Source organism: Thunnus albacares, chromosome 4 (genome assembly GCF_914725855.1).
Source record: "Thunnus albacares chromosome 4, fThuAlb1.1, whole genome shotgun sequence".
NCBI classification, from domain to species: domain Eukaryota; kingdom Metazoa; phylum Chordata; class Actinopteri; order Scombriformes; family Scombridae; genus Thunnus; species Thunnus albacares.
The window spans coordinates 18778659-18792964 of record NC_058109.1 but is presented as its reverse complement, the minus strand read 5'-3'; the positions used below and the strand labels follow the sequence as shown (position 1 = coordinate 18792964).

At 37.0% G+C, this 14306-nt stretch overlaps 1 protein-coding gene across 1 annotated transcript; it reads right to left on the bottom strand.

The window, feature by feature from the left end:
* Positions 1 to 1463: 1463 nt before the first annotated feature.
* LOC122981443 (solute carrier family 2, facilitated glucose transporter member 11-like) lies at positions 1464 to 13177 on the bottom strand. The gene is made up of 13 exons (XM_044350169.1): positions 13062 to 13177; positions 9745 to 9792; positions 8164 to 8262; positions 7292 to 7452; positions 5970 to 6094; positions 5710 to 5839; positions 5204 to 5352; positions 4741 to 4928; positions 4515 to 4625; positions 2811 to 2912; positions 2651 to 2726; positions 2427 to 2554; positions 1464 to 2301 (listed from the first exon to the last, which is right to left on the bottom strand). Exons 2-13 carry the CDS (start codon positions 9775 to 9777, stop codon positions 2107 to 2109), a joined length of 1497 nt encoding a protein of 498 aa, XP_044206104.1. The 5' UTR covers positions 9778 to 9792; positions 13062 to 13177; the 3' UTR covers positions 1464 to 2106.
* Between the last annotated feature and the right edge of the window lie 1129 nt (positions 13178 to 14306).

The following is a 14306-nucleotide window of genomic DNA, read 5'->3' as shown; positions in this document are numbered from 1 at the left end:
GAGAATTGTACAGAGTGACTTGCATTGACACTTTTGTATAAAAAACACACAGAAAATGTACAATATGTTAACTTGGTATTTTATCATCGTACTCAAAAATATTGCTCTTAAAAACATGTGAGCTACATGTTTTGTTATAACGTCTTTGGACATATTTCAATATAAGCATACTTTTCTATAGATATTTGTTTTTGTACTCTGTTGATGAGTCTCATCTCTCTTGTTGGTACAGAGATGAGCATCAAATAAATTGCGATGAAAAAGCTCCGAACTTCTGTTTTGTAATTTATCAGTCCATCAGCGAGGCAGGTTTATTTATATAGCAGCTCTCAGGAGGGTAATTCAAAGTGCTTTACGTAAAACATTACAGGCGTTTAGACGAAATGTATAAGAAACAATATGTAAAAAGACCTTTTATAGTTTTAAGAAGAACAGAAATGGAAAGACTAATAGAAAATGAAATTAAGCAAAAATAGAATAAAGCAGGAGAATGAAAATTACAGTGTGAGATATGACTTAAAGTTATCAACAGAATAAATGAGTATCTTTATCAGCACATTAGCATCCTGCTTGATCTTACTTAGGAACATGAGAAAACTGGTTATTCATATTCCTGTATACATGATGACAGCTATATCCAGGTTTCTGACTGTCTGCCCAGTTGTGTCTTGATTCTTTGATGTCTCAGCCACTCATTTCTACTTATTATTAATGTCGCTAACAGAAAAATGTTCAGAAACCTGGAAAAAGGTATAAGGCCTTATCCAGGTTTCTGAAGCCGTAATAAAATATTTACATGTGGAACACATAACCATGATACTCATTTAGTTGGTCCATAGCATCGGTTTTGTGAGCTACAGCATTTATTCCACTTTTTTAATGTCAATAGATGTTTAGAAATAGAAGTCTAACGTACCAAAACAAGAGGATATTATTATAAAATCAGGTCAGAATGATCATTCAGTCAATTGAAAGTCAAGATGTTAGTCGTAAAAAGGTTGTTGGATATTTAGAAAGTATTGTAGTTTGGATCGGATAGATGTTGTTTTGGTGATTTCTTCTATCGTCAGTCTCAGTTCGAATAGATTCCTGACCGTACGTGTCATTCGTGTTTAGACTGCAGAATGGGAAGAAGCGATGCCCTTTAAGGGTCTATGTAATGTTTCCTAACCAAAGAAAATAATATTCTTCCTGTCACCAAATTCCAAATATTTTACCAGCCTGTCCACAGTCAATCAGAATAGTATATCTTTGTGGTTTTGTCTCATTAGTTAAAATGATACAGGGCTCATATTGTAATATTTACTGAAGTAAGTACCAATTTCTAATTAAAGAAGTTGCCCGTCTAAGAGGGCAAGAGAACACAGGTTAAAACACATAAGTAGAACACAAAGGTAATGAAAATATTGATGTATACTGTAATTTGCCACATTTTAGGTAAATAACCACAAAACCAGACAGTATTCAGATGCAGTGACACACATTTTATTTTTTTTATGTTAATATATTTACAGACGCCATGTTTTTTTGTCAGCACTTAACATGTATGATGTGATTTCAAAGTTTCTTGTACTTTGTTAGATGGTTATACTAAAAAAAATATAAATACATCTGTATGTATAGAATGTCACACAATTAATTACATGGTTATTCCTTGAAATACAGTTTCAGTGAGTTTAGTTAGTGTTTATTTGAGGAATTCTTACTTAAAGGTGCCCCCCCCCCCCCCCCTTATATGTTTATCATATAATTCAGTGCTACTCCCGTGTAGGAGAAAACTTGTGAAAAATGCAAAGGGTCCTCTCTAGAGCCAGTGATTGGTGTGTCCATTCTGGGCTACTGTAGAAACATGGTGCAACATGGTGGCCTCCATGGAAGAGGACCTGCTCCCTATGTAGATATAAAGGGCTCATTCCAAGGTAACGAAAACACAACTATTCTTATTTTCAGGTGATTAAACACTAATTAAAACATATTTATGAATATTATATTCCATTTCTGCCAAGTCCCTTCCGTTAGATGCCACTAAATTCTACATACTGCACCTTTAAGGTTTATGCAAATAATTGCATAAGTAATAAATAAACAATGTAAAAAAAAAAAAAATTAAAATTTAGTTGCAACAGTATCATCAGTTTTTTCAATGTCATCAGCCCTGCTTTTGTAATTCAGTTTGTTGAAGTCCTCCATAATCTCCGTCATTGTCTTTCCTTTGGTCTCCGGGACAAAATATAACAAAAATGCTGCACTGAGAATGCAATAAGCCACGAAAATCAGGAAGCAGAACTGCCCGAGTCCGTCCTGTGTGGGTACACATAAAAACAGATTGTGTTGAATTAACAGTAGAAGACATAAATATATACATATAAAGATAGAGATATAAAGTATATAGATTATTTGAGGTTATAATATATACGCAGTCTCACCACTATGTAGCCAAACAACATCCCCACTAAGAACATGCTGAGCCAGCTGATGGTCCCGCTGATCACATACGCGGAAGGACGCCATGCTTGTAGGAAGAGGTCAGCAGGAAGAGTCATAGACACTCCGGCTAAAAGTATATTAAAACAAATAAATTACAGAAAACATATTCAAATAACAAATATGAGTGATTTTTTTTGAGTTGGGCAAGAAGCAGAAAACTCACAAGGTCCAAGTCCATAAATGGAGATGACACAAAAGATAAGGCCGATGTTCACGTATGGGATCCATGGATTCAGATCCTGTGTGAAAAATAGAAGCTTTTATAATTTATTCTCTACAAGGCAGAGGAGAGGAAGCTGCAATGATGGAGTGTATGTAGATACCTTGATGGAGAGCATGACGGTGAGTAGAGACATGGTGACACCCATCAACAGATAGCCGTAGCCCATCAGCTTCTTTCTGCCGGCACGATCTATCAGGAAAGACTGAAACACAACAGAGATGGAGGGATTAAGAAACATATCATTTAAAAAATCTACTTGATAAGCTCTTTGTCACAACAGTGTCTCAAAGCACACCTTCTAGAGTACATCTAATAAACAACCCTCAACAGTTTCATATCGTGTTTATGAGCTTTGAGTTTCCATTTCAGTGCTGCGCAACCAGTTACCCTTTGGGGACAAATAAAATGATTGTGAACAATCAGTCAAAATATAAAACAAGAATGCATTTATTAAGAGTTTCATGGAATTATTCCACTTTTTATTTGATAAAAGCAAAGTGAATGTGGGGCTTATTGAAACTTTATGCATTAGGTTTTGGTTTTTTTTTAAAAGAAAGAATATGTAGCACGGAGTATTATCCACTGGTGGAAGTGCCGAGATTAGTAGTATTAGTAGTATCACAATGAAAAAAATACAAATACTCCATCAAAAGTATAAGTCCTGCATTCAAGTGAAAGTACATAGGTACTGGCAGTAAAATGTATCAAGTGTTTTTTTTATCATAGAGATCATTTTAACAACTTATACAGTTGAATGGTTTAAATGGCTATTTTATTAACTGATCATCATTGTAAAATATTAATCTGAAAAGTAGACACTAAGTATAGCTGTAAAATAAATATATTGGAGTAGAAGTACAAGGGAGCATAAAATGGAAATGCTTCACAAAGTTGTACTTCAGCAGTCATTCCCATTCTTTGGACATGCTGTCATTTTCCTTTTCTGAATTTGTTGTAGCTGAATGTTGAAATCCCTCTGAGTTGATTGGAGGGTTTTCAGATCACCTGTCGTGCAGGGTGTGGGGACCAGCTCCCAAATAGTAATTGAGAGCAGCTGGGTGAATTCCTCTCTTGGCCAATCAGGATGTGACGACACCCTTTCTCTTGGGCTCACGAAAGGCAGGGAACTGTCATTCCGATCCTTCTTTGACTTACTGTTGGCCTCGTTTTAGCAGATGTTGGCAGCCAGAAACTCTTTTGAGACTTCTTTGCTGTCTTTTGCATTTCTGATTGAGGGTGATTTTGAGTATTCAGGAGTCAGGCCTGAGGAAATATTTGAAAAAAAAAAATCACCTTTCAACTAGGTTACCTGCATTAGGGTAGATCTTAGTGCTATTTGTGCAAGAGTTTTTGCTTGCCTAACAATAGCCTAACACCTGCAGGCTGTATTTTATTATTTTGTTTAATATCATAAAAAAATCTCCTTTCTACACTTCCCTTATTTTTGAAGAGGCTTTTTTTAATTATCATTGAGACATTCTTACATTGTGAAGGCACTTGTGAAGTTATTTCTCCAAGTAAATATTTTTTTGTATTTTTTATGTGGTTGGGAACTGGTTCTCAGGCTTCTTCCCGATCAATTGAAGTCTGGGAAATCAGTACCACCACATAAGTACCACTAGTATCATCAACATGATTGTAGTATTGACTATTATTTTTCCATATAATATGACCTAGTTAAACCCAGACTTCCAACTCCTCCAAAGACCAAATGATAGTTTCTTTAGTTCCACACTTAATCATCCTTTAGGTATCAGTGCAACTTCATGAGTCCTTATTCATGCTCCTGTGAAGAGATACTTACACACAGTGTTACGGTGATGAGCTCTGTTGCTCCGATACCAATGGCCAAGTAATGCATCTGGTTTTTTGGCACTCCAGACTCTCGGAAGATGTCAAAAGCATAGAAATACAGCTGGATGAGAGATGAGAAGCCATTAAGCTTGATGAATGGTAGACAGAACAAGTCTCAGATCATGATGATTAATTTTTTTTGTGTGTGTTCTGAAGAGCAAAGTACGTGAACGTACAGCATTGATGCCACAGAACTGCACACCAGCACAGGGGATGGCCAGAGTCAGCAGCTGCCATCTCACGCTGCGAGAGGTGAGTACATCCTTCACAGTCTTCGCCTTCTCCCCCTGCATGCTCTCTCTCTCTTTCTGCATGTCTTCCAGCTCCAGCTTTAAGTCATCCTCCTGCCACAGCCACTGCAAAGCTTTCAGTCATAACACACACACACACACACACACACACACAAGTTAAAGACAGAGACAGATGATTCTGGTTTTCATCTGTGGCACAATCTCAGTGTTTTACAGATTCAACTTTCACTACACACGTCACACAACTGATCTGAGCAGCCTCGTTTAAATCACAAGTTTTAAATTCTGACTGAAAGTTGAAGTTCTAAAAACATTTTTTAATCTTTGTAAACTTTGTAATAGGCTGACAATTTCAGATGCAGATACCGAGTCAGCTGTGTTCACTCACCTTGTTTGCTACCTTCAGTGTCTCCTTTGTCAATGTAAAGGTATCGAGGTGCCTCAGGGAAGAAAAACAGCGTCCCAAACTGCAGGATGGCAGGAATGCCACTAACAGCTAAGAGATACGGCCACATTTCCTCTGTGCCCATCATCTCTCTAAACAGAATGTAAAACAAAGGCAGTCAGTAGATTGGCAGGAAAAAGGGAGGTAACAGATCTATGAACTGGCAATGAAAATATAGTAATTATGATAGTTTAATACATTGTCCAGGGAAATCACTTTGTGCTGTTTTAATTGTGACTAATTAGTACAAGTCTACAAGGTCTTGAACTTTAGTCTGAAACAACAAAAAGTCTTTGCCAGAGAAACTCTTGGGATAAATAAGTGAGGAAGTCTTTAATAAGTAACTGAGTAAGTTGTGTTCTTGCTTGTTTGTCTTGACTAATGTTTATTTTTTTTGGTTTTATATATAAATGAGAATATGCTTTAAAGTGCCAGCAGTTAGTTCTTACTTGATGCCAATTATCTGACCCATAACTTTCCCAAAACCGATGAAGATTGAGGTGGTGAGGGTCAGGAAACCCCTGAGTTTCTTTGGAGAACTCTCCCCAAGGTACATGAGGTGAACACTCAGGCCAAGACCTGTGGAGGAAGACAAGGTGAAACATAAGAGCGTGACAAAAACCAAAGTAAAGTAAGAGATATTATGAACACACACACACACACACACACACACACACACACACACACACTACACATGGTTAGAACATACCAACATTATATCCATAGAGAAACCTGCCCAGCAAAATCATCTCAAAAGACTTGGCCATGCGACTGAAGAGCATGAACAGGGCGGCGACAATCGCCACGACATTGTTGAACAAGAGGGTTTTTTTCCTTCAAAAAGAAAAGAAACACCAAAGATTTTATTAAATGGGATTCAAGGAAACTTGTTCACATTGCTACACATTCATCTATAAGCACTTTCCATGAAGTTTTCTAATCTCCTTTTATGTTGTACACACTTTATGCCAAACTGCAACATCTACTTCTAAAGGAATAGTTTGACATTTTGGGAAATACTTTGCTTTTCTGTTACTTACTTTGAGTAACAGAGAGGCATGATACTCTCCACCACTATATAGCCGTTAAATATGAAGCTACTTCCATCAGCTTGTTAGCTTAGCTTAATTAACATGAAGACTGGAAACAGAGGAAACAGCTAGCCAAGCTCTGTCCAAATCTTAGAAAATAAACCTAGCAGCAGCTCTAAAGTGCACAAATTAACACATTATGTCTTGTTTGTTTCATCTGTACAAAAACCAAATAGTAAAAATAATAAATTGTGGTTTTATAGGGGATTGTGCAACACTTTTTCTTGGCCAGACACTGCTAGGCAGATCCCTTGGACAGAGCGAGGCTCGTTGTTTCCCCCGTTTCCATTAAGCTAAGCTAACCAGCTGCCGGCTGTATAGCTTCTCATCTAACTCTTGGAAACACTTGTGATTTTTCCAAAATATTATAAACTATTTTAAAGTTCCTATATTTTTCAATTTGCCTTTTAACAAACCCAAGAGTCGGGGCCTGAACTTGTTCCAGTTGTGTAAAGAGAAGTTATGAATATATTGCTTTTCTGGTTTCAATTACTTGTAAAGTAAACCAACAACAAATCACATTGATGGAGATACTGTATGTGCTCACTGAAACAATGTAAAATGTCTTTTTCATGCAACCTAGAATATATTTCTAGAAATATTGAAACCTCCTTTCCAATTCTGAGGGTCTGATACCTAAACATGAAATGTAATAAATTTCTATTGTAATATACTGTAGGAAGTACTAAAAATACTTTTTTATGCTTTTCAACCTTTTCTAGCTGAAAAAGAAAAAGTTGCAAATGAAGATAGACCAGAATTTGAGTCACACTGTTGGTGAACATTGATGTCATACATTTTTTTTGTTTCTGCTGTAATGGTTTTTTTAGATCCAAAATATATGATTGGAGATTCAGTTCAAGTCATTGTTGAGTCTTTCTTTTAATTAACAACCCTGTGTGTGTATGTGTATATGTGTGTGTGTGTGTGTTTATCTCACCGGCCATAAGTGACAGGAAGACTGCCGCTGTGAATAGCTCCAATCCAGGCTCCAAGACTCAACACAGCCACGATGAAGGACCAGATGAGCTGGTTGGTGGACTCGTCCACTGGATCTCCATACCTCAACATCCATGTGTGGTTCACAAAATTCTGAACATGCTGCACAAAGGTCAGAAGGATCAAGGGTCACGTTAAAGTGGTTTGGTAGCTTGATTGTGAGGACCAATGACCCTGACCAATGACGGCATTCTGGGCATTAATGATCACTGAGTTGTGACTGAATGAGGGCGATTTTAACTGAATCAATCACAATGAATGTGTTGTTGCCCTGGTTCTTTTGTGAAAGTTACTGTTATTTTTTTATTGTTGCATTGGAAGTTGTAGCGCTCATCATTATCCTGTAATTGTCACCTATGGCCGTCATGGCTGTTGTTCAGGAAAAGTCTAACTTGATAAAATATTAGCAAATACAAAAACCAAACAATTTTACAATAATTAAATTAGGCCTAAAATTCAGTCCAATTTAGTCACATTAGTGATAATAACACATTGATAATAAGAATAATTATTATTGTTATTATGATAATTATAAATAATGATAATAAAAGATGCAATGTTACATTTATGTGCAGTAAGAAACTTAAACTCTGAAGCTATCTTGCTTAAGCAAATTTCACACCTGTTAGAAGAACAGATATAAATATGACTTCTTCTAACACTGACTGTGTGCAGACACAGCAGGGAATAATGAAGGTGGGAGATAAACTGTGTAAAGTGAGAGGGCTGCACTCCAGTTCTCACCTCATTTCTATAGCAAATGTTGTAATAATTTGAATTCATGCTTTTGCATGAAACAAATAGAAGTCTTACCACTGCTGGAGAAGCGATGACAGAAACTTGAATCCCATATTGAAATGATCCCCCGATTCCCAGCACCAGCATCAGCAGATAAAGCCTCCAGTACTGCAGCTAACATGAGAGGTGCAAATCATATATTATGTCCTTAGTAGTTATATAGTTATAGTTATAGTTATATAGTTATAAGACCTAATTAGACATTGTAGGAGAGGGCACATGGCATGTACTCATTTATTTGATGGCTCACTGACCCGGGCCCCAAACACATGTTTAATGATTATAAATGAACTCCTTAACTGTTACATGTATAAACCTGTATGATGCTCAGTACAACATCAGACTGTGTACTTGACTGTTTCTTCTAGTTCTGCTCTGTTACAGATGTTTGTTTAACCATAACACCACCCTCTTGTTATGAGTACACACAAATACACATTGTTGGACATTTAAAAAAAAAAGTTAAATGATAATAGTTCTCCATTATAGTTAAGATTTTTAAGTTACTTTGTGTGTGTTTTTTTAAATAAAGGTGATATAAAAATATTTTTCAAAAAGTTTGAAAGCAATTATTTTCTTCTTGAGCTTATGATAAGAAACTACATGTGTTTTTCTGTGCATGTCTGTACATGGTATTTGTTTCTATATTGAGTTTACTTCTAATGAGATGTGACATGTAAATGCTGTATCTGTACTGATATTTAACTATACAGAGTTTTGCTTTTATGTGTCAAAGTTTTTTGATATCAGCTTCTGAATCTTCTGCTGCCACCCCAAAACTATGGAAATGAATGGATTTCACTTTTTGATGCTCAGAACATTAAAAATACAGTTGAAAAGTCTTGCCCGAATTACTCTGGATAATCCACAGACCTCACTGTTCACAGTTTTTACTGGGGCTATTTCTTTGATTGAATGTCATTCCGGTTGAAACCAATTCAAACCACATTTTACTGGGGCAACTGCAGGAGTTTCAGAGGCAGATTAATTTATATATTTTCAAGATTTGGGTGAACTGACCCTTTAGCGGAAGTAACTTTATAAATGTATTGTACAAATCCACTGTGATCTATAAACAAATTTCTACATAATTCATATAAATATATATATACATTGGATATTTAGATGCATTTATGATTTGTTCACTGTTCACTATTGTCTTATAAATAAATTAAATTCATGAAAATTTTAATTATTATGAAGTTGTAAAGTATGAAATGCCCAACATACTGCAACTAAAAGACCTGAGCAAAGAGAGAAAATTTTACAATATGCTACACTTAATTTAGAGATGCTCTGCAAAAATACAGAAAACGAGCAAGAAAATACAAACAAGGTTTTTCATATTTGCTTGCGTTTTCGGTAAATGTTGGCAAATTGATGAATATTTTCTTCTTTTACTTCTCCTTTCTGAACCCATAAAAGTGTCACCCAAACTATTTATTGGGTAAGTGGAGGTTTATAAATCAGAATTTTTTCCACTAAAAAGTATTCAAAAATATTATGGATCACAAGTAAAGAGATTGCTTTTCTCCTGCAAAACCTGCAAGCCCACAAACAATGCTTAAATTTAACCAATATTCATTATTCACCTACCTTTTTTGATGCACCCTCCATTTTTCGCGCCATCTGTCTGGATGCTGGCTGCAGCAGGAGCAGAAGACCAGCATTTATGGAGGATGTTACATGAAGTTACACATTAATAGACTTTAGTTGTCCATTCATGTTGTTAGAGTAAGATTATCATGTTCTGACGCAATTGATGACCAAATGCTGCACTAGATTCAACCTGGTCTGTCTAGCTGATTCCTGTGGTTGTTACAACCGCTGCATGTCCTGCCAGTATATTCTGTCTACTGGTTTAGACATTATTTATTATAGGAAGGAAGTGCCTTAACAAAACAAATAAAAAAAATACACACACACACACACACACACAGATTAAAGGATTATTGATTGTTCTCTGCATATTTCTGCAGTTTTCTTTTTTGTGATGAATTTTTAATAATAGGAATGGGGTTACAAGTTTGATAGACCGCAGAGAATGTAAATGAATGTAATCACAAAATAAACATGAACAAACAGACAAAAATCACTTCTGTTGAGAAAGAAATTGGTTTGGACAATATGCTTGAAGTACTTCTTCTGAAATCTGCAACCCCTGGTTACTCCCACGCCATATGAAAAAATATGTCCAAAAATCATTAACTTGATGGTTGAGGTTCCTGGAAGATAGCTGCGTGTTCTGCCATGTGAGTTTCCAGTTTGGATTTGTTGGAGGAGAAATCCGCCTTCCACAGTCTGTCAGTATGGGCTTACAGGAGACCTTTAGCAAGATAGAGTATGCTGTCGAGACCAGTCTGCTGGGGCTCGTCAGAGCTGTAGGAATGGATGTGTGGATAGAGGTACGTTCCATGGTACATCAAAAGTCACCATTGGAGATAAAAAACAAAACAAAGAGGCGCCAGGTAGATTAATATGTTTCTAGATGTTTTGGGATGCTCGGAGGTCCATGTGCACGTTGATGTTACAGTTGGTTGCCTGACCAATCGGAGATTATAATTATGAAAAACGGGAGAGTGAAGATACCAGTTGGGGATATTTTGCAGAGCTTCAATGCTGATTACTTCTGTAATGATAGAGCCAAATTTCTGTCTTGATTGTTTGACTGAGATGTTGGAGTAGATGAGGTCTTGTAACTTGTGAGGGTCCACCATGTTCTCTTCTATTGGCCTCCAAGACACATGAGCAGTAGGATTTAACCATGTGGAGACAGGGCACAGTACAATACCACTGAAAGTAAATGACTCCAAATCCCCCTCCACCTTTTTGTCTTTGGAGAGTTCCGAGTTTGAGTCAGGTTTTTTTTATTCTCCCATACAAACCTATGTATTGCAGAGTGGATTTTTCCCCAGTAGTCTTCAGGTGGTGGTTATATAGGTATTACTGAGCTAAGGAAATTGATTCTTGGGAGGGCCTTCATTTCATTTCATTTTGATAAGGTGAGAGTGAAATGAAAATGGGAGAACTTTCCATCTTTCTAAATCTGATTCCATCTCTGTCATAAGTGACTTGCATTGTTTCTTACAATGTTTACAGTTGAAGGGTGGTTTGAAACTCCCAAGCATTTGATCTTCTGAACCAAAGGCATATTAGATGTGGAGGTCAGCTGCCTTGTTGATGCATTAAGGGACAGTAAAGCAGATTCACCACAGGTAGATGATTAGTGATCAGTTTTCTTGTAATGAGGAGTACCACACAGTCAGTGTTTCACTGCCCTCTCTGGTTGAATGTTTTAAGCCTGTTTCATTTGCTAAGTAGTACCACGGGAGTTTGGATCTGACCGTCCAGATGATGCATTGTGACCAATCACTGGAGTTGCAGATTTCTGGGTAGAGTCAGTTTCTTGCTGTCCACGGAGAGGCGGGTTCAAGTTGTTCCACTCTTAAAAGTAATGGTGTGCTGTCACTGAAGGTGCAAAGCACAAATGTTGTTATTCTGCATACGTATTATTATGTGAGGTGGCACCAAGGGTGCAAATGTCACATGTGTAAAGAGGGTTGTTGAGCAAGCCTATAAGATCTCACGCTCCAAGCAATCACACTTTGTTGCAATCACATTTTGTTGCAATCACCCTTTGCTCCTCACACTCTTAATTATTCCGCTAGTTATTACACATTCTGTACATTTTTGGACTTTTTCAACTGCTGCACAGTTTGTGCTAGAAAAACCATTCAAATGTCAAACTGTGCAGCTCATTCAGAGGATGTGCACTATTACTTATCTGTCTTCTAGCATATTCCATTTTATATTCATTTTTAAACATCAAAATTTATAATGGCAGTCTATGGGAGGAATTATCTAACTGAGTTGCAACCTTTGTCACTTTGAAAATCAACTACTCTGACATCCTGTATCCTACAGACCCCATTCAATAAATTAATAAAGCTGAGCTATTAACACATGCGAAGTGCTCCCAAGGGACTCTCTGTAATCTGTTGTTCTCCTTTCCACAAAGTTAGGTTGTAAAAAATACGCAATAAATGAAAAGTGCAAAATCGCCTTTGAAGTTCTTCCCTACACGTTACACGGTGTGCTGCCTTTGTGTTATGGGTGTATAAATAGGTAGAAGTCTGTTTGCAGTGAGGCGATAAGCAAAGTTTTAGTTCCTTCCTTCGTAAGGTAGTTTATTTATGAACACTTATTGTATTTTTTTGTAATTTTCTAAAATTAAAAGTGTAATAAAAGCAAAAATAGGATTTTTAAGGCTCTTTCCACTTTTATTTGAATACAAATACAAATACAAATAATTTTGCTGCCTCAACAAATATAGATACAAATACAAATACGGGGCTCTCTGCACATCCCTAGTGCATACCCCTGTGAGGGACACCAACAATATAACTGCAAACAACAAGAAACAACAATGCCATTCACTCTAGAGGATGCACGCACATGCATTCACTATCTATACAGGTTAAAACATGACGCTGCCTCTGAGTTTCTTCTCATCATCTAAAGAATAAACACATAGCTGACACACCCAATTGCGTATAAATATCACAATTAATTGGATATTAACACAGTGCTACTAATGCTTAGACTGCTAATAGCCCAGTAGGTGTAGCTACTACACAGACTTCGGACCTCCTATGAAAAGAGCGAATGCCATTTCTGTGTGGTGGAAGTAATTAAGACCACAACTAAGTGATCATGCTCCCCAGAATATATATGTAAAATGATGTAAATAACCTTTTGCAAAATAATGAAACATACAAACAAGAAAATATGATTTAAAGACAACAACCCACATTATCAAAACAAATGCCACGGCAGGCCAGTGATACCAGGGACAGAGTAGCTTATGTGTCACTATGTGTGTCAAGAAATAAATCTTTTTTTTTTTTACTCACCTTGACTTGTAGAGGATATGTTTATCCTCACCAATCCAAAGAGCTTGAATTTAAGTTCATATTTAATATGACTTTGAACGCCTCTCTACAGTCTGTGAAAGGTTTGCCAGATGAACCAGTCCTGTTGTGCTCCATGGGGTTGTTCAAGGAGCAGCTTGACCGGTCAAAAAGGAGGCAAGGTCAGCAAAAAAGCTAGCTCATCTTCATGTTTCCCATTAGCCAGTTTTTTTCTGGGTCAAGTCCAGCTTCAGGATAGGCCTCCCTTTCTGTTTTATCTTCAGTTGCAGCTCAAAAGCAAGCTTAGGAAAGTCATTTTTATCAGAAACTCAATGTCCCCATCTCCATCCATTCGGTGAATTTGCCAACTGGTTTCACCAGCTACTCAGTGCAGGCAGTTTTTTTATGATGATGAGTCGTCATCATATAAAAAGCCGGGTTCAACTTGGCCTCCCTTGTTTTTTTTTTGTTTTTTAACAATGAATTGACCATTTAATGTTGAGCTCAGTCAAACCAGTCACTGGCCTCCTTTGAACGATGATAGCATTTCACTGACCACTAGACCGAGCTTATAAATATTGGTTAAAATAATGCTACAGTGGTTACCAGTATGTGCCGTTCTCATGTGCTCAGAGTGGGGTGATACTGTTTAATCAAAGTTATGTGCACGTGTTATGTCCATGCTCTCTTTGTCTTAGCTTTCCGCAGATGGATGTCTGTCCATGACCTTTCCAAAAAACCAAACTGTTGCCTACTAAGTTTCTTTTCTATTGTCCTTTTATCACCAGTGTGTCATGTGATCAGGCTGAGTGCAGAGCAGAGATATTTTTAGACTAGAAAAAATATCCATGCATGTCTCATTCCCACAGTTTTAACTCCTCATGCACATATTATACCTTAAAATGTTGCCACAAGCCTCCTCTCTCTCAAAATGTATATACATTTCCCAGAGGACTTATAGTTTTTGAGATCTAAACCTTAATTGAAAGGGAGAGCACTGTCATGCTCTCATTGGCTGCATTGCAATCTGCAGGCTCTCAGTCTCCTCACTCTCCCGTTTCTTATACTTACAGATACTCTCTTCCTTCAAACACTTTGTGCACACATCGTATCTCCTCATTCTCTTCAAGTCGTCCTGCCATTAATTATATTCAAATCTCTGAGCTAGAAGCTTCGTATTAGACAAATCAGTTTTTCCTCAATAAATGTGAATTTGTGCTCTGTGTGCCAGGGATCCTCCACTGGCTC

Excerpts from the sequence above, each read along its gene's own strand:
- LOC122981443 (XM_044350169.1), bottom strand. The coding sequence starts at position 9,777 with ATGGCGCGAAAAATGGAGGGTGCATCAAAAAAG. Across the intron at positions 6,095-7,291 it reads CTTCCTGTCACTTATGGCCG|GAAAAAAACCCTCTTGTTCA; the intron begins GTGAGATAAACA and ends TTCTTTTTGAAG. Across the intron at positions 5,840-5,969 it reads TCTCTATGGATATAATGTTG|GTCTTGGCCTGAGTGTTCAC; the intron begins GTATGTTCTAAC and ends CTTCCTCCACAG.